This window comes from Lepisosteus platostomus, chromosome 18, assembly GCF_059453375.1.
Source record: "Lepisosteus platostomus isolate fLepPlt1 chromosome 18, fLepPlt1.hap1, whole genome shotgun sequence".
Classification (NCBI taxonomy): Eukaryota; Metazoa; Chordata; class Actinopteri; order Semionotiformes; family Lepisosteidae; genus Lepisosteus; species Lepisosteus platostomus.
Genome location: NC_142628.1, coordinates 17,496,253 through 17,516,175, shown reverse-complemented (window position 1 = coordinate 17,516,175; position 19,923 = coordinate 17,496,253). Strand labels below are relative to the sequence as shown.

At 52.2% G+C, this 19,923-nt stretch overlaps 1 protein-coding gene across 2 annotated transcripts in view; it reads left to right on the top strand.

Moving 5' to 3' along the window:
- The window catches only part of LOC148645841 (protein phosphatase 1 regulatory subunit 12A), a 46,302-nt gene that overhangs the window by 4,044 nt on the left and 22,335 nt on the right, over window positions 1-19,923 (top strand). Inside the window, exons 2-8 of one of the 2 annotated variants that reach the window (XM_088610837.1) lie at window positions 3,615-3,745; window positions 8,349-8,364; window positions 9,118-9,220; window positions 11,549-11,738; window positions 15,833-15,977; window positions 17,965-18,039; window positions 18,123-18,208. In XM_088610837.1, the coding sequence (XP_088466963.1) occupies window positions 3,615-3,745; window positions 8,349-8,364; window positions 9,118-9,220; window positions 11,549-11,738; window positions 15,833-15,977; window positions 17,965-18,039; window positions 18,123-18,208 (746 nt within the window). Of the gene's footprint in view, window positions 1-3,614; window positions 3,746-8,348; window positions 8,365-9,101; window positions 9,221-11,548; window positions 11,739-15,832; window positions 15,978-17,964; window positions 18,040-18,122; window positions 18,209-19,923 lie in introns of both variants that reach the window. The other variant, XM_088610838.1, reaches the window with a different exon arrangement.

The window sequence follows — 19,923 nt, the reverse complement described above, 5'->3', positions numbered from 1 at the left end:
TTTGGTCAAATATTCGGCAAGTGTGTATTGTCTGTTTAGGGTTCTGTAGCATTCCAGTTTATGTTGTGTTTGTGTGTATGTGTGTGTGTCCCAGTGTGTGAGATATTGCTGTTTGATCTGTGCTGTGATGTGGTTGAGTCTGAGTTGTGGTGCTCTAGCAGTGCTGTCCTGAGGCTGGTTAGTGTCGGTGTGGCTCAGGTCAGTGATCTCAGGACCAGCTGAGTCAGGGGGCTCTGTTTTGGGTTCAGCTCTTTGCTCAGCAGGGCTTTGTGGTGGTAGGAATTTTGGTCACTGATTTTTAGGTGTAGCCAATACTTAAATACTCTTTTATATATGTTTATCAATAGTGGGTACTGGCCTAATTCAGCCCTGCACCAGTTGTTAGATGTTTTTCTCTGCACACGGAGGATGTTTCTACAGATCTCCATGTGCAGAGTTTCTGTGGGGTGTTTGTCCCATTGAGTGTAATCCTGGTCTGTGAGGGGACCCCACACTTCACTGCCATACAGGGCAATGGGTTGGATTACACTTTCAAATATTTGGAGCCAGATTCTTGTTGGTGGGTTGATGTTGAAGAGCTTCCTTATTGTGTAGAAAGCCCTGAGTGCCTTCTCCCTCAGTGCCTTCACTGCCAGGTCAAAACTCCCAGATGAGCTGATGGTGAGACCGAGATATGTGTAGCTGGATGTGTGCTCCAATGTGTTGTTGTTGAGTGTGAATTTGTACCTGTTTCCCTGAGGTCTGGCTTTCTTCTTGAAAACCATAACTCTGGTCTTGTCCAGATTGACTGGCAGTGCCCAGGTCTGACAGTACTGCTCCAGCAGTGCCAGGTTCTGCTGCAGCCCCTGTTCTGTGGGCGACAGCAGGAGCAGGTCACCTGCATAGAGCAGGAACTTGATTTCTGTGGTGTGTAGTGTAAGACCAGGAGCTGAGACTGTTCCAACATTCCTGCTAATTCGTTGATATAGATATTGAACAGTGTTGGGCTCAGGCTGCAGCCCTGTCTCACCCCATGGCCTTGGCTGAAGAATTTGGTCCTTTTGTTTCCAATTTTCACTGCACATTTGCTCTCTGAATATATTGATTTAATTATGTCATACACTTTGCCCCCTATGCCACTTTGGAGTAGTTTATAAAACAATATTTCATGCCAAATTGAGTCAAATGCTTTTTTGAAATCGACAAAGCAGGCAAAAATGTGTTTTTGGTGGACGTGTTTGTCTATCAGTGTGTGTAGGGTGTAAATGTGATCAGATGTGCGGTGATCTGGTAAGAAGCCAATCTGACTTTTACTCAGGACATTGTGTTCGGTAAGGAAGGCCAGTATTCGTGTATTTAGGATACTGCAGAATACCTTCCCCAGGTTACTGTTCACACAGATGCCCCGGTAGTTGTTGAGATCGAGTCTATCTCCACTCTTATAGATGGGCGTGATCAGTCCTTGGTTCCAGGCCTCGGGGAAACATCCGGCTGTCATGATGAGATTGAGGAGTTTGAGCAGGGCATGTTGCAACTTCGTGCTGCTGTGTATCAGGATCTCATTGTTGACTCCATCTTGGCCACAGGCTTTGCGTGGTCTGAGGGCCTGGAGTTTGTCCAGTAGCTCCTGCTCACTGATTGGGGAGTCTAAGGGGTTTTGGTTGTCTTTGATCGCCAATTCCAAAATTTTGAGTTTTTCATAAAAGGTTTTGGTCTGATTGATTTGTATTTGGGGGGTTTTGACAGAGATTTTCAAAGTATGTTTGCCAGATTGTTCCATTTTGGATGGCCAATTCTTCTGGTTTTGATTTCTTTAAATTGTTCCACTTCTCCCAGAAACAGTTCTGATTTAGTGACTCCTCAATTTCTGCAAGTTGTTTGTTTATGTATGTGTTTCTTTTCTTTTTCAGTGTGTGTTTGTTAAGTTTTACCGTGTCACAGTAGCTGAGGTGTAGATCTGTGTTGTGTGGTTGTCTGTGTTTTTCATTTGAGACTTTTCGTAGTGCATTTCTGATGTTTTTGCACTCCGTATCAAACCACTTTTCTTTTCCTTTTGTTTTTTGGTAGTTTTTTGATTTAGTTGTTTTTAGCTTAGATTTTGTTGCTAGTTTGTGAAATAGGTGATTTAGTTCTTGTGTGGCCAAGTTTATGCCTAATTTGTTGGTTTGATACGGAGTGTTTAGGAATGTGTCCAACAGTGTCTGAATTTCTTCATCTCCCAGTGCAGTTTGGTATCTGTCTAGGCTGTCGGTGTCCCATCTGTACACCTGGTTGAGGTCATACAGCTGGCTGGGCTGTGTCAGTGTGTCTCTGTGCTGGTGTGGTCTCTTCATGTAGAGTGTGATCTGGCTGTGGTCAGAGAGAGGAGTTTGTGGCCTGACAGTGAAGGCACTGATACAGGAGGGGTCCAGGTCGGTGATGGCGTAGTCCACCACACTGCTGCTCAGAGCTGAGCTGTAGGTGAACCTGCCTAGAGGGTCCCCTCTAGTCCTGCTGTTGACGATGTACAGGCCCAGCCCTTGACAGCGCTGGAGCAGCTCGCGCCCGGTGCTGTTGACCGTGGTGTCATGGCTGCACCTGTGTGAGGTGACTGGTGTGGTACAGAGGGACTGTCTGAATACACCAGTGTGTCCCTGTGTGAGGTGATTGGTGTGGTACAGAGGGGACTGTCTGAATACACCAGTGTGTCCCTGTGTGAGGTGACTGGTGTGGTACAGAGGGGACTGTCTGAATACACCAGTGTGTCCCTGTGTGAGGTGACCAGTGTGTGGCACAGAGGGGATTGTCCGAATACACCAGTGTGTCCCTGTGTGAGGTGACCTGTGTGGTACAGAGGGGACTGTCTGAATACACTAGTGTGTCCCTGTGTGAGGTGACCGGTGTGGTACAGAGGGGACTGTCTGAATACACCAGTGTGTCCCTGTGTGAGGTGACCTGTGTGGTACAGAGGGGATTGTCCGAATATGTGAGTGTTTCCCTGTGTGCTGGTGAAGTCTGCCAGTGTGCCTGTTCGTACATTGAGGTCACCACAGAGCAGCACGTTTCCCTGGCCCTGGAAGTGACCGATCTCCGTGTGGAGATTGGGGAGAATTCCCTCACTGTAGTAGGGGGATTCTGAGGGAGGGATGTAGACAGCACACAGGAAAACCTCATTTTCTGTACAGATGATATTTCTTTTGATTTTAAGCCAAACTCGTGATTCTTCTCTCTTTACTAATCACTCTTCTAAGAGACTCTTCAGTCTCTCTCAGTCTCTCTCAGTCTCTCTCAGTGTCTCTCAGTGTCTCTCAGTGTGTCGCAGTTTATCTCAGTGTGTCCAGTGTCTCTCAGTGTCTCACAGTGTCTCTCAGTGTGTCCAGTGTCTCTCAGTGTCTCTCATTGTCTCAGTCTCTCTCAGTGTCTCTCTGTGTGTCGCAGTGTCTCTCAGTGTGGCTCAGTGTCTCGCAGTGTCTCTCATTGTGTCACAGTGTCTGTCAGTGTCTGTCAGTGTCTGTCAGTGTCTGTCAGTGTCTGTCAGTGTCTGTCAGTGTCTCCCAGTGTGGCCCAGTGTGGCCCAGTGTCTCCCAGTGTCTCCCAGTGTCTCCCAGTGTCTCCCAGTGTGGCTCAGTGTGATACAGTGTCTCTCTCGCCCCCAGGCCTGTATTGATGAGAATATCGAGATGGTTCGCTATCTGCTGGAGAACGGCGCTGACATTAACCAGCCAGACAACGAGGGCTGGACAGCTCTTCATGCTGCTGCCTCCTGTGGCTTCCTGGACATCGCCCAGTGAGACTGCCGTGCTCTCTCTGTCCTCTGTGCCCTCTCTCCCTCTCCCTCTGTCCTCTGTGCCTTCTCTCCCTCTCTCTCTGTCCTCTCTGCCCTCTCTCCCTCTCTCTCTGTCCTCTCTGTGCCCTCTCTCCCTCTCCCTCTGTCCTCTGTCCTCTCTGTGCCCTCTCTCCCTCTCCCTCTGTCCTCTGTGCCTTCTCTCCCTCTCTTCTGTGCCCTCTCTCCCTCTCCCTCTGTCCTCTCTGTGCCCTCTCTCCCTCTCTCTCTGTCCTCTGTGCCCTCTCTCCCTCTCCCTCTGTCCTCTGTGCCCTCTCTCCCTCTCCCTCTGTCCTCTGTGCCCTCTCTCCCTCTCTCTCTGTCCTCTGTGCCCTCTCTCCCTCTCTCTCTGTCCTCTGTGCCCTCTCTCCCTCTCTCCCTGTCCTCTCTGTGCTGTCTCTTCTCTGTCCTTTGTTTTCTGTGTGTCCCTGTACGTCATCTATGTGTGTAGCAGTGTGTGTAGCAGGTTGTGTCTGTGTTGCAGGTACCTGCTCCAGCGGGGTGTGTGTAGCGGGTGTGTGTAGCGGGTGTGTGTAGCGGGTGTGTGTAGAGGGGTGTGTAGAGGGGTGTGTAGAGGGGTGTGTAGCGTGGTGTGTGTAGCGGGTGTGTGTAGCGGTGTGTGTAGCAGTGTGTGTAGCGGTGTGTGTCTGTGTTGCAGGTACCTGCTCCAGTGGGGTGTGTGTAGCGGGTGTGTGTAGCGGGTGTGTGTAGCGGTGTGTGTCTGTGTTGCAGGTACCTGCTCCAGCGGGGTGTGTGTAGCGGTGTGTGTAGCGGTGTGTGTAGCGGTGTGTGTAGCAGGTTGTGTCTGTGTTGCAGGTACCTGCTCCAGCGGGGTGTGTGTAGCGGGTGTGTGTAGCGGTGTGTGTAGCGGTGTGTGTAGCGGTGTGTGTCTGTGTTGCAGGTATCTGCTCCAGCGGGGTGTGTGTAGCGGGGTGTGTGTATCGGTGTGTGTAGCGGTGTGTGTCTGTGTTGCAGGTACCTGCTCCAGCGGGGTGTGTGTAGCGGTGTGTGTGTAGCGGTGTGTGTAGCAGTGTGTGTCTGTGTTGCAGGTACCTGCTCCAGCGGGGTGTGTGTAGCAGGTGTGTGTAGCGGGTGTGTGTAGCGGTGTGTGTCTGTGTTGCAGGTACCTGCTCCAGCGGGGTGTGTGTAGCGGGTGTGTGTAGCAGTGTGTGTAGTGGTGTGTGTCTGTGTTGCAGGTACCTGCTCCAGCGGGGTGTGTGTAGCGGTGTGTGTAGCAGTGTGTGTAGCGGTGTGTGTCTGTGTTGCAGGTATCTGCTCCAGCGGGGTGTGTGTAGCGGGTGTGTGTAGCGGGTGTGTGTAGCGGTGTGTGTAGCAGTGTGTGTAGTGGTGTGTGTCTGTGTTGCAGGTACCTGCTCCAGCGGGGTGTGTGTAGCGGTGTGTGTAGCGGGGTGTGTAGCGGGGTGTGTAGCGGGGTGTGTAGCGGGTGTGTGTAGCGGTGTGTGTAGCGGTGTGTGTAGCAGTGTGTGTAGCAGTGTGTGTCTGTGTTGCAGGTACCTGCTCCAGCGGGGTGTGTGTAGCGGGGTGTGTAGCAGTGTGTGTAGCAGTGTGTGTAGTGGTGTGTGTCTGTGTTGCAGGTACCTGCTCCAGCGGGGTGTGTGTAGCGGGTGTGTGTAGCGGGTGTGTGTAGCGGTGTGTGTCTGTGTTGCAGGTACCTGCTCCAGCGGGGTGTGTGTAGCGGTGTGTGTAGCGGGTGTGTGTAGCAGTGTGTGTAGCGGTGTGTGTCTGTGTTGCAGGTACCTGCTCCAGCGGGGTGTGTGTAGCGGGTGTGTAGCGGTGTGTGTAGCGGTGTGTGTCTGTGTTGCAGGTATCTGCTCCAGCGGGGTGTGTGTAGCGGGGTGTGTAGCGGGGTGTGTAGCAGTGTGTGTAGCGGGTGTGTGTAGCGGTGTGTGTCTGTGTTGCAGGTACCTGCTCCAGCGGGGTGTGTGTAGCGGTGTGTGTAGCGGTGTGTGTAGCAGTGTGTGTCTGTGTTGCAGGTATCTGCTCCAGCGGGGTGTGTGTAGCGGGGTGTGTAGCGGGGTGTGTAGCGGGTGTGTAGCAGGTGTGTGTAGCGGGTGTGTGTAGCGGTGTGTGTCTGTGTTGCAGGTACCTGCTCCAGCGGGGTGTGTGTAGCGGTGTGTGTAGCGGGTGTGTGTAGCGGGTGTGTGTAGCGGGTGTGTGTAGAGGGGTGTGTAGCGTGGTGTGTGTAGCGGGTGTGTGTAGCGGTGTGTGTAGCAGTGTGTGTAGTGGTGTGTGTCTGTGTTGCAGGTACCTGCTCCAGCGGGGTGTGTGTAGCGGGGTGTGTAGCAGTGTGTGTAGCAGTGTGTGTAGCAGTGTGTGTAGCGGTGTGTGTAGCAGTGTGTGTAGCGGTGTGTGTCTGTGTTGCAGGTATCTGCTCCAGCGGGGTGTGTGTAGCGGGGTGTGTAGCGGGGTGTGTAGCAGTGTGTGTAGCGGTGTGTGTCTGTGTTGCAGGTACCTGCTCCAGCGGGGTGTGTGTAGCAGTGTGTGTAGCAGTGTGTGTAGCGGTGTGTGTCTGTGTTGCAGGTACCTGCTCCAGCGGGTGTGTGTAGCGGTGTGTGTAGCGGTGTGTGTCTGTGTTGCAGGTACCTGCTCCAGCGGGGTGTGTGTAGCAGTGTGTGTAGCAGTGTGTGTAGCGGTGTGTGTCTGTGTTGCAGGTACCTGCTCCAGCGGGGTGTGTGTAGCAGTGTGTGTAGCAGTGTGTGTAGCAGTGTGTGTAGCGGTGTGTGTCTGTGTTGCAGGTACCTGCTCCAGCGGGTGTGTGTAGCGGTGTGTGTAGCGGTGTGTGTAGCGGTGTGTGTCTGTGTTGCAGGTACCTGCTCCAGCGGGGTGTGTGTAGCGGGTGTGTGTAGCGGGTGTGTGTAGCGGGTGTGTGTAGCAGTGTGTGTCTGTGTTGCAGGTACCTGCTCCAGCAGGGTGTGTGTAGCGGGGTGTGTGTAGCGGGTGTGTGTAGCAGTGTGTGTAGCAGTGTGTGTCTGTGTTGCAGGTACCTGCTCCAGCGGGGTGTGTGTAGCGGGTGTGTGTAGCGGTGTGTGTAGCGGTGTGTGTAGCAGTGTGTGTCTGTGTTGCAGGTACCTGCTCCAGCGGGGTGTGTGTAGCGGGTGTGTGTAGCGGGTGTGTGTAGCGGTGTGTGTCTGTGTTGCAGGTACCTGCTCCAGCGGGGTGTGTGTAGCGGTGTGTGTAGCGGTGTGTGTAGCGGGTGTGTGTAGCGGGTGTGTGTAGCAGTGTGTGTAGCGGTGTGTGTCTGTGTTGCAGGTATCTGCTCCAGCGGGGTGTGTGTAGCGGGGTGTGTAGCAGTGTGTGTCTGTGTTGCAGGTACCTGCTCCAGTGGGGTGTGTGTAGCGGTGTGTGTAGCGGGTGTGTGTAGCAGTGTGTGTAGCGGTGTGTGTCTGTGTTGCAGGTACCTGCTCCAGCGGGGTGTGTGTAGCGGTGTGTGTAGCGGTGTGTGTAGCGGTGTGTGTCTGTGTTGCAGGTATCTGCTCCAGCGGGGTGTGTGTAGCGGGTGTGTGTAGCAGTGTGTGTAGCGGTGTGTGTCTGTGTTGCAGGTACCTGCTCCAGCGGGGTGTGTGTAGCGGTGTGTGTAGCGGTGTGTGTCTGTGTTGCAGGTATCTGCTCCAGCGGGGTGTGTGTAGCAGTGTGTGTAGCAGTGTGTGTAGCGGTGTGTGTCTGTGTTGCAGGTACCTGCTCCAGCGGGGTGTGTGTAGCGGGGTGTGTGTAGCGGTGTGTGTAGCGGGTGTGTGTAGCGGTGTGTGTGTAGCGGGGTGTGTAGCAGTGTGTGTAGCGGTGTGTGTAGCGGTGTGTGTCTGTGTTGCAGGTACCTGCTCCAGCGGGGTGTGTGTAGCGGGTGTGTGTAGCGGGTGTGTGTAGCGGTGTGTGTAGCGGTGTGTGTCTGTGTTGCAGGTACCTGCTCCAGCGGGGTGTGTGTAGCGGGGTGTGTAGCAGTGTGTGTAGCGGGTGTGTGTAGCGGTGTGTGTAGCGGTGTGTGTCTGTGTTGCAGGTATCTGCTCCAGCGGGGTGTGTGTAGCGGGGTGTGTAGCAGTGTGTGTAGCAGTGTGTGTAGCGGTGTGTGTCTGTGTTGCAGGTACCTGCTCCAGCGGGGTGTGTGTAGCGGTGTGTGTAGCGGTGTGTGTCTGTGTTGCAGGTATCTGCTCCAGCGGGGTGTGTGTAGCGTGGTGTGTGTAGCGGGTGTGTAGCAGGTGTGTGTAGCGGTGTGTGTAGCAGTGTGTGTCTTTGTTGCAGGTACCTGCTCCAGCGGGGTGTGTGTAGCGGGGTGTGTAGCAGTGTGTGTAGCAGTGTGTGTAGCGGTGTGTGTCTGTGTTGCAGGTACCTGCTCCAGCGGGGTGTGTGTAGCGGTGTGTGTAGCGGTGTGTGTAGCAGTGTGTGTCTGTGTTGCAGGTATCTGCTCCAGCGTGGTGTGTGTAGCGGTGTGTGTAGCGGTGTGTGTAGCAGGTGTGTCTGTGTTGCAGGTACCTGCTCCAGCGGGGTGTGTGTAGCGGTGTGTGTAGCGGGGTGTGTGTAGCGGTGTGTGTAGCGGTGTGTGTCTGTGTTGCAGGTACCTGCTCCAGCGGGTGTGTGTAGCAGTGTGTGTAGCGGTGTGTGTATCGGTGTGTGTAGCGGTGTGTGTCTGTGTTGCAGGTATCTGCTCCAGCGGGGTGTGTGTAGCGGTGTGTGTAGCGGTGTGTGTCTGTGTTGCAGGTATCTGCTCCAGCGGGGTGTGTGTAGCGGGGTGTGTGTATCGGTGTGTGTAGCGGTGTGTGTCTGTGTTGCAGGTACCTGCTCCAGCGGGGTGTGTGTAGCGGTGTGTGTAGTGGTGTGTGTCTGTGTTGCAGGTACCTGCTCCAGTGGGGTGTGTGTAGCGGGTGTGTGTAGCGGTGTGTGTAGCGGTGTGTGTAGCGGTGTGTGTCTGTGTTGCAGGTATCTGCTCCAGCGGGGTGTGTGTAGCGGGGTGTGTGTATCGGTGTGTGTAGCGGTGTGTGTCTGTGTTGCAGGTACCTGCTCCAGCGGGGTGTGTGTAGCGGTGTGTGTAGCGGGTGTGTAGCAGTGTGTGTAGCGGTGTGTGTCTGTGTTGCAGGTACCTGCTCCAGCGGGGTGTGTGTAGCGGTGTGTGTAGCGGTGTGTGTCTGTGTTGCAGGTACCTGCTCCAGCGGGGGGTGTGTAGCGGTGTGTGTGTAGCGGTGTGTGTAGCAGTGTGTGTAGCGGTGTGTGTCTGTGTTGCAGGTACCTGCTCCAGCAGGGTGTGTGTAGCGGGGTGTGTGTAGCGGGGTGTGTGTATCGGTGTGTGTAGCGGTGTGTGTCTGTGTTGCAGGTACCTGCTCCAGCAGGGTGCGCGGGTGGGCTCTGTGAACAGCGAGGGGGAGCTGCCTCTGGACGTGTCCCAGGACCAGGCCATGACTCAGCTGCTGCAGGCTGAGCTCCGCAGGCAGGGTGAGTCCCTGAGTCGCCTGAGGTCCACAGGCTGGCACTGAGGGGTCTCCGCGCCTCCTCTCCTCTCTCCTCTCTCCTCTCTCCTCTCTCCCCTCTCCCCTCTCCCCCCCCCCTCAATTTCAGTTCAAACTGCTTTATTAGCATGACCGATGGGTACAATCAGTGTTGCCAAAGCAAATAAAAATAATAAAATTAACATAGAACAAAACAAAAAATAAAAGTAAAATAAAATCTACAGACATTTACAACAAAGACATATAATAAAATAATTAACATATACTGTAAACATATTGAGCATTATTGGGAGACAGACTCACTGTTCCTCAGGCTGTGACAGGAGATCACATACTGGGCTGCCAGTTCAACTGAGTTCCCTCCTCCCTCTCCCAGTAGGATTGGGACCCGTTGTGATTCTGGCAGGTGTGGGAACTCTGGGATTAGATTTCTGAATTTCAGGAAGACTGTTTCTCTAATCCCAGAGTATCTGTCACAGTGCAGTAGGAAGTGCACCTCTGTCTCCATTTCTCCCCGCTGGCAGTGGGAGCACAGCCTGTCCTCTCTGGGCAGCCAGGTCTGCCTGTGTCGCCCAGTTTCTATGGCCAGGCTGTGGTCACTGAGCCTGTACTTGTCAGGGTCTGTTTCTGTTTGTTGTTTCTTATTTTGGTCAAATATTCAGCTAGTGTGTATTGTCTGTTTAAGGTTCTGTAGCATTCCAGTTTATGTTGTGTTTGTGTGTGTGTGTCCCAGTGTGTGAGATATTGCTGTTTGATCTGTGCTGTGATGTGGTTGAGTCTGAGTTGTGGTGCTCTAGCAGTGCTGTCCTGATGCTGGTTAGTGTCGGTGTGGCTCAGGTCAGTGAGCCTCAGGACCAGCTGGCTCAGGGGGCTCTGTTTTGGGCTCAGCTCTTGGCTCAGCAGGGCTTTGTGGTGGTAGGAATTTTGGTCACTGTTCTTTAGGTGTAGCCAATACTTTAATACTCTCTTCTGTATGATTATCAATAGTGGGTACTGGCCTAATTCGGCCCTGCACCTGTTGTTAGGTGTTTTTCTCTGCACACGGAGGATGTTTCTACAGATCTCCATGTGCAGAGTTTCTGTGGGGTGTTTGTCCCATTGAGTGTAATCCTGGTCTGTGAGGGGACCCCACACTTCACTGCCATATAGAGCAATGGGTTGGATTACACTTTGAAATATTTGGAGCCAGATTCTTGTTGGTGGGTTGATGTTGAAGAGCTTCCTTATTGTGTAGCAAGCCCTGAGTGCCTTCTCCCTCAGTGTCTTCACTGCCAGGTCAAAACTCCCAGATGAGCTTATGGTGAGACCGAGATATGTGTAGCTGGATGTGTGCTCCAATTTGTTGTTGAGTGTGATTTTGTACCTGTTTCCCTGAGGTCTGGCTTTCTTCTGGAAAACCATAACTCTGGTCTTGTCCAGATTGACTGTCAGCACCCAGGTCTGACAGTACTGCTCCAGCAGTGCCAGGTTCTGCTGCAGCCCCTGTTCTGGGTCCAGATGGGCTGGCAGCGCCCAGGACTGACAGTACTGCTCCAGCAGTGCCAGGTTCTGCTGCAGCCCCTGTTCTGTGGGCGACAGCAGGACCAGGTCATCTGCATAGAGCAGGAACGTGTCATGTAGTGTGAGACCAGGAGCTGCAGACTGCTCCAACATTCCTGCTAATTCGTTGATATAGATATTGAACAGTGTTGGGCTCAGGCTGCAGCCCTGTCTCACCCCACGGCCTTGGGTGAAGAATTTGGTCCTTTTGTTTCCAATTTTCACTGCACATTTGCTCTCTGAATACATTGATTTAATGATGTCATACACTTTTCCCCCTATGCCACTTTGGAGTAGTTTATAAAACAATCTTTCATGCCAAATCGAGTCAAATGCTTTTTTGAAATCGACAAAGCAGACAAATATTTTTTGTTTGTCTTTTTGGTGGACATGTTTGATTTGTATTTGGGAGGTATTGATAAGAAATTTTCAAAGTATGTTTGCCAGATTGTTCCATTTTGGATAGCAAATTCTCTCTCCCCTCTCTTTCTCCTCTCTCCTCTCCCCTCTCTTTCTCCTCTCTCCTCGCTTCTTTCTCCTCTCCCTCTCCTCTCCTCTCCCCCCTCTTCTCTCCTCTGTCCTCTCTCCTCTCCCTTCTCTCTCTCCTCTCTCCTTCTCCTCTCCCCTCTCTCTCCTCTCCCCCCTCTCCTCTCTTTCTCCTTTCTTCTCTCTCTTTCTCCTCTCTCCCCTCTCTTTCTCCTCTCTCCCATCTCACTCCTCTCCCCTCTCTTTCTGATCTAACCTCACTCCTCTCCTCTGTCTCTCTCTCTCCCAGGGGTAGACGTGGACGCTGCTCGTCGGCAGGAGGAGAGCCTCATGCTGCAGGATGCCCTGGCTCTGCTGAGTCACTCTGGGGTCAGTGGGCTGGCTGCTGTCCCTGGGGTCAGTGTGTTGACCCCCCATCCCAAGACGGGGGCTACAGCCCTGCATGTCGCTGCTGCCAAGGGCTACCTGGAGGTCCTGAAGTAAGTGAGAGGGAGAGGAGCACACAGGGACACACTGGTGTATTCAGACAGTCCCCTCTGTACCACACCAGTCACCTCACACAGGGACACACTGGTGTATTCAGACAGTCCCTCTGTACCACACTGGTCACCTCACACAGGGACACACTGGTGTATTCAGACAGTCCCTCTGTACCACACTGGTCACCTCACACAGGGACACACTGGTGTATTCAGACAGTCCCTCTGTACCACACCAGTCACCTCACACAGGGACACACTGGTGTATTCAGACAGTCCCCTCTGTACCACACTGGTCACCTCACACAGGGACACACTGGTGTATTCAGACAGTCCCCTCTGTACCACACTGGTCACCTCACACAGGGACACACTGGTGTATTCAGACAGTCCCCTCTGTACCACACTGGTCACCTCACACAGGGACACACTGGTGTATTCAGACAGTCCCCTCTGTACCACACTGGTCACCTCACACAGGGACACACTGGTGTATTCGGACAGTCCCCTCTGTACCACACTGGTCACCTCACACAGGGACACACTGGTGTATTCGGACAGTCCCTCTGTACCACACCGGTCACCTCACACAGGGACACACTGGTGTATTCAGTCCCTCTGTACCACACCGGTCACCTCACATAGGGACACACTGGTGTATTCGGACAGTCCCCTCTGTACCACACCAGTCACCTCACACAGGGACACACTGGGCAGGACTAGAGGGGACTCTCTAAGCAGGTTCACCTACAGCTCAGCTCTGAGCAGCAGTGTGGTGGACTACGCCATCACCGACCTGGACCCCTCCTGTATCAGTGCCTTCACTGTCAGGCCACAAACTCCCCTCTCTGACCACAGCCAGATCGCACTCTACATGAAGAGAGCACACCAGCACAGAGACACACTGACACAGCCCAGCCTTCTGTACGACCTCAACCAGGTGTACAGATGGGACACAGACAGCCTGGACAGATACCAAAGAGCACGAAATTATTATTAACTACATTCCAAAACACTCTGTATCAAACTAACCAATCAGGGATAAATGTGGCTAAAAGAAACTATTCTTAACGTCAAAACTAGGAAGAATTAATAAAAATGAGCTCAAAAACATCAGCAAAAAAAAAATGATTTGACACAGAGTGAGTTACAAAAAAATCTCAGCCCCAAAACACAGACAACCACACAACACAGCTCTGAGCCTAAGATACTGTGAGATGGTAAAACACTATAAACACACACTTAAGAAGAAAGGAAACACACACATAAATGGACAACTCCAGGTGTCTATAAATTAAAACTGCTTCTGGGAAAAATTGAATCATTTAAATAATTCAAAACCAAAAGAATTGATCATTCAAAATGGATCAGAGCCCAAACACCGTTACATTAGACCACATACATGAAAATGGAAAATATTTGAATTGTCTTTAAAAGACAACCAAAACACCTTTGACTCTCCGATCAGAGAGCAGGAGCTAAGCCTGTGGCCAAGATGAGTCAACAACGAGATGCTGAGCCACAGCAGCTCGAAGTTGCAAACTATTGCAACAAGCCCTGCTCAAACTTTGGAGCAAGGACTGGAGCAGTACTGAACACCTGGGCACTGCCAGCCCATCTGGACCCAGAACAGGGGCTGCAGCAGAGCCTGGCACTGCAGGAGCAGTACTGTCAGACCTGGGCACTGCCAGCCCATCTGGACCCAGAACAGGGGCTGCAGCAGAACCTGGCACTGCTGGAGCAGTACTGTCAGACCTGGGCACAGACAGTCAGTCTGGACAAGACCAGAGTTATGGTTTTCAAGAAGAAAGCCAGACCTCAGGGAAACAGGTACAAATTCACACTCAACAACAACACATTGGAGCACACATCCAGCTACACATATCTCGGTCTCACCATCAGCTCTTCTGGGAGTTTTGACCTGACAGTGAAGGCACTGAGGGAGAAGGCACTCAGGGCTTTCTACACAATAAGAAGGAGGCTCTTCAACATCAACCCACCAACAAGAATCTGGCTCCAAATATTTGATAGTGTAATCCAACCCATTGCCCTATACGGCAGTGAAGTGTGGGGTCCCCTCACAGACCAGGATTACACTCAATGGGACAAACACCCCACAGAAACTCTGCACATGGAGATCTGTAGAAACATCCTCCGTGTGCAGAGAAAAACACCTAACAACAGGTGCAGGGCCGAATTAGGCCAGTACCCACTATTGATAAACATACAGAAGAGAGTATTAAAGTTTTTGGTACACCTAAAGAACAGTGACCAAAATTCCTACCACCACAAAGCCCTGCTGACCCAAGAGCTGAGCCCAAAACAGAGCCCCCTGAGCCAGCTGGTCCTGAGGCTCACTGACCTGAGCCACACCGACACTAACCAGCATCAGGATAGCACTGCTAGAGCACCACAACTCAGACCCAAGCACATCACAGCACAGATCAAACAGCAATATCTCACACACTGGGACACACACACACAAACACAACATAAACTGGAATGCTACAGAACCCTAAACAGACGATACATACTAGCTGAATATTTGACCAAGATAAGAAACAGCAAAAAGAAACAGACCCTGACAAGTACAGGCTCAGTGACCACAGCCTGGCCATAGAAACTGGGCGACACAGGCAGACCTGGCTGCCCAGAGGGGACAGGCTGTGCTCCCACTGCCAGTGGGGAGCACCAGACTCAACCACATCACAGCACAGATCAAACAGCAATATCTCACACACTGGGACACACACACACAGGCGGTGTGGTGTCCCTGTGGCTCAGGATCTGCGCCTGTGGCTGGAAGGTTGCCGGTTCGTATCCTGTGGCCGGCAGAGGAATCCTACTCCGTTGGGCCCCTGAGCAAGGCCCTTAACCCCAACTGCTCCAGGGGTGCCGTATAAATGGCCGACCCTCTGCTCTGACCCCCAGCTTCTCTCCCTGTCTGTGTGTCTGTGTCTCTCATAGAAAGCAAGTTGGGGTATGCGAAAAAGACAAATTCTTAATGCAAGAAATTGTATATGGCCAATAAAGCAATCTTAAACACAACATAAACGGGAGTGCCACAGATCCCTAAACAGACAATACACACTAGCCAAATACTTAACCAAGATACAGTAAGTAACAGCAAAAAGAAACAGACCCTGACCACAGCCAGGCCATAGAAACTGGACACAGGCAGACCTGGCTGCCCAGAGAGGACAGGCTCAGTGACCACAGCCTGGCCAGAGAGACTGGACACAGGCATACCTGGCTGCCCAGAGAGGACAGGCTCAGTGACCACAGCCTGGCCATAGAAACTGGACACAGGCAGACCTGGCTGCCCAGAGAGGACAGGCTCAGTGACCACAGCCTGGCCAGAGAGACTGGACACAGGCATACCTGGCTGCCCTGACAGGACAGGCTCAGCTATAGAGACTGGACACAGGCAGACCAGGCTGCCCAGAGAGGACAGGCTCGGTGACCACAGCCTGGCCAGAGAGACTGGACACAGGCAGACCAGGCTGCCCAGAGAGGACAGGCTCAGCTATAGAGACTGGAGTAGTTCAAGTCTATGTCTGGAAACGGAAGAGTCTGGAGGAGTGTAAAGAGACACAGTAGAGAGAGGGAGAAGATCTGGCTGGTGTCAATGTGGGTTGGTACTGTCCTGGTTCTGGCTGGTGTCAGTACTGTCCTGGTTCTGGCTGGTGCTGGTGTGGCTCAGTACTGTCCTGGTTCTGACTCATGTCAGTACTGTCCTGGTTCTGGCTGGTGCTGGTGTGGCTCAGTACTGTCCTGGTTCTGGCTGGTGTCAGTACTGTCCTGGTTCTGGCTGGTGCTGGTGTGGCTCAGTACTGTCCTGGTTCTGACTCATGTCAGTACTGTCCTGGTTCTGGCTGGTGCTGGTGTAGCTCAGTACTGTCCTGGTTCTGACTCATGTCAGTACTGTCCTGGTTCTGGCTGGTGCTGGTGTGGCTCAGTACTGTCCTGGTTCTGGCTGGTGTCAGTACTGTCCTGGTTCTGGCTGGTGCTGGTGTGGCTCAGTACTGTCCTGGTGAGTGTGGGTGGTACCGAGTCTGGTCCTGGTGTCGGTGACGGGCTCCTGTGTCCTGCAGGGTCCTGCTGCAGTGCGGAGTGGACGTGGACGCCAGAGACACTGACGGCTGGACGCCCCTGCATGCAGCCGCCCACTGGGGGCAGCGGGAGGCCTGTAGGCTGCTGGCAGAGAGCCTGTGTGACATGGGGGCGCAGAACAACGTGGTGAGAGGGGCCGGGGGGGAGACTGGGTCTGAGGAGAGAGAGACTGGGTCTGTTCCAGTCTGTGTTAATGTGTGTCTGTAATGCCTGTGTCTGTCTGTGTTAATGTGTGTCTGTAACTCCAGTCTGTCTGTGTTAATGTGTGTCTGTAATGCCTGTGTCTGTCTGTGTTAATGTGTGTCTGTAACTCCAGTCTGTCTGTGTTAATGTGTGTCTGTAATGCCTGTGTCTGTCTGTGTTAATGTGTGTCTGTAATGCCTGTGTCTGTCTGTGTTAATGTGTGTCTGTAACTCCAGTGTCTGTCTGTGTTAATGTGTGTCTGGAACTCCAGTGTCTGTCTATTTTAATGTGTGTCTGTAACTCCTGTGTCTGTCTGTGTTAATGTGTGTCTGGAACTCCAGTGTCTGTCTGTGTTAATGTGTGTCTGTAATGCCTGTGTCTGTCTGTGTTAATGTGTGTCTGTAATGCCTGTGTCTGTCTGTGTTAATGTGTGTCTGTAATGCCTGTGTCTGTCTGTGTTAATGTGTGTCTGTAATGCCTGTGTCTGTCTGTGTTAATGTGTGTCTGTAATGCCTGTGTCTGTCTGTGTTAATGTGTGTCTGTAACTCCAGTGTCTGTCTGTGTTAATGTGTGTCTGTAACTCCAGTGTCTGTCTGTGTTAATGTGTGTCTGGAACTCCAGTGTCTGTCTATTTTAATGTGTGTCTGTAACTCCTGTGTCTGTCTGTGTTAATGTGTGTCTGGAACTCCAGTGTCTGTCTGTGTTAATGTGTGTCTGTAATGCCTGTGTCTGTCTGTGTTAATGTGTGTCTGTAATGCCTGTGTCTGTCTGTGTTAATGTGTGTCTGTAATGCCTGTGTCTGTCTGTGTTAATGTGTGTCTGTAATGCCTGTGTCTGTCTGTGTTAATGTGTGTCTGTAATGCCTGTGTCTGTCTGTGTTAATGTGTGTCTGTAATGCCTGTGTCTGTCTGTGTTAATGTGTGTCTGTAACTCCAGTGTCTGTCTGTGTTAATGTGTGTCTGTAACTCCTGTGTCTGTCTGTGTTAATGTGTGTCTGGAACTCCAGTGTCTGTCTATTTTAATGTGTGTCTGTAACTCCAGTGTCTGTCTGTGTTAATGTGTGTCTGGAACTCCAGTGTCTGTCTGTGTTAATGTGTGTCTGTAATGCCTGTGTCTGTCTGTGTTAATGTGTGTCTGTAATGCCTGTGTCTGTCTGTGTTAATGTGTGTCTGTAATGCCTGTGTCTGTCTGTGTTAATGTGTGTCTGTAATGCCTGTGTCTGTCTGTGTTAATGTGTGTCTGTAATGCCTGTGTCTGTCTGTGTTAATGTGTGTCTGTAACTCCAGTGTCTGTCTGTGTTAATGTGTGTCTGGAACTCCAGTGTCTGTCTATTTTAATGTGTGTCTGGAACTCCTGTGTCTGTCTGTGTTAATGTGTGTCTGGAACTCCAGTGTCTGTCTGTGTTAATGTGTGTCTGTAATGGCTGTGTCTGACTGTGTTAATGTGTGTCTGTAATGCCTGTGTCTGTCTGTGTTAATGTGTGTCTGTAATGCCTGTGTCTGTCTGTGTTAATGTGTGTCTGTAATGCCTGTGTCTGTCTGTGTTAATGTGTGTCTGTAATGCCTGTGTCTGTCTGTGTTAATGTGTGTCTGTAATGCCTGTGTCTGTCTGTGTTAATGTGTGTCTGTAATGCCTGTGTCTGTCTGTGTTAATGTGTGTCTGTAACTCCTGTGTCTGTCTGTGTTAATGTGTGTCTGGAACTCCAGTGTCTGTCTGTGTTAATGTGTGTCTGTAATGGCTGTGTCTGTCTGTGTTAATGTGTGTCTGTAATGCCTGTGTCTGTCTGTGTTAATGTGTGTCTGTAATGCCTGTGTCTGTCTGTGTTAATGTGTGTCTGTAATGCCTGTGTCTGTCTGTGTTAATGTGTGTCTGTAATGCCTGTGTCTGTCTGTGTTAATGTGTGTCTGTAATGCCTGTGTCTGTCCCTCAGGCTCAGTCGCCCTTTGATGTGGCTGATGAGGATCTGGAGGAGCTGCTGGAGGAGCTGCAGAAGAAACAGAGCGCTGTGAGTCTGCCTGCCTGCTGCCTGTTTCAGACAGCCAGGATCTTCACTCTGAATACTCTCTCATCTGTGTCTCTGCCCCTCAGCTGCGGTCGGAGAGACAGAAGGCACCTCTGTCCCCCCTCATCGAGACCAGCACCCCCTTTCAGAGCGCCCCAGCTCGCACACGCAGGTCAGCCTTGTGTCTCTCCAGCTCTGTCCACTCCCCTCTGATGTGTGTCACCTGTGACTGGTGTCTGATGTGTGTGTGTGGCGTGTGACTGGTGTCTGATGTCTGTGTGTGGCGTGTGACCAGAGTCTGATGTTTGTGTGTGGCGTGTGACCGGTGTCTGATGTGTTTGTGTGTGGCGTGTGACCGGTGTCTGATGTGTGTGTGTGTGGCGTGTGACTGGTATCTGATGTGTGTGTGTGTGTGTGTGGCGTGTGACCGGTGTCTGATGTGTGTGTGTGGCGTGTGACTGGTGTCTGATGTGTGTGTGTGGCGTGTGACTGGTGTCTGATGTGTGTGTGTGGCGTGTGACCGGTGTCTGATGTGTGTGTGTGTGTGGCGTGTGACCGGTGTCTGATGTGTGTGTGTGTGGCGTGTGACTGGTGTCTGATGTGTGTGTGTGGCGTGTGACTGGTGTCTGATGTGTGTGTGTGGCGTGTGACCGGTGTCTGATGTGTGTGTGTGTGGCGTGTGACCGGTGTCTGATGTGTGTGTGTGTGGCGTCTGACTGGTGTCTGATGTGTGTGTGTGTGGCGTCTGACTGGTGTCTGATGTGTGTGTGTGGCGTGTGACTGGTGTCTGATGTGTGGCGTGTGACCGGTGTCTGATGTGTGTTTGTGTGGCGTGTGACCGGTGTCTGATGTGTGTGTGTGTGGCGTGTGACTGGTGTCTGATGTGTGTGTGTGGCGTGTGACTGGTGTCTGATGTGTGTGTGTGGCGTGTGACTGGTGTCTGATGTGTGTGTGTGGCGTGTGACTGGTGTCTGATGTGTGCCGTGTGACTAGTGTCTGATGTGTGTGTGTGGCGTGTGACTGGTGTCTGATGTGTGTGTGTGTGTGGCGTGTGACTGGTGTCTGATGTGTGTGTGTGTGGCGTGTGACTGGTGTCTGATGTGTGTGTGTGTGGCGTGTGACTGGTGTCTGATGTGTGTGTGTGTGTGGCGTGTGACTGGTGTCTGATGTGTGTGTGTGTTTGTGTGTGGCGTGTGACCGGTGTCTGATGTGTGTTTGTGTGGCGTGTGACTGGTGTCTGATGTGTGTGTGTGTGGCGTGTGACTGGTGTCTGATGTGTGTGTGTGGCGTGTGACTGGTGTCTGATGTGTGTGTGTGGCGTGTGACTGGTGTCTGATGTGTGCCGTGTGACTGGTGTCTGATGTGTGTGTGTGGCGTGTGACTGGTGTCTGATGTGTGTGTGTGTGTGTGGCGTGTGACTGGTGTCTGATGTGTGTGTGTGTGTGGCGTGTGACTGGTGTCTGATGTGTGTGTGTGTGTGTGTGTGGCGTGTGACTGGTGTCTGATGTGTGTGTGTGTGTGGCGTGTGACCGGTGTCTGATGTGTGTGTGTGTGGCGTCTGACCGGTGTCTGATGTGTGTGTGTGGCGTCTGACCGGTGTCTGATGTGTGTGTGTGGCGTGTGACTGGTGTCTGATGTGTGTGTGTGGCGTGTGACTGGTGTCTGATGTGTGTGTGTGGCGTGTGACTGGTGTCTGATGTGTGTGTGTGGCGTGTGACCGGTGTCTGATGTGTGTGTGTGTGTGGCGTGTGACCGGTGTCTGATGTGTGTGTGTGTGGCGTGTGACTGGTGTCTGATGTGTGTGTGTGGCGTGTGACTGGTGTCTGATGTGTGTGTGTGGCGTGTGACCGGTGTCTGATGTGTGTGTGTGTGGCGTGTGACCGGTGT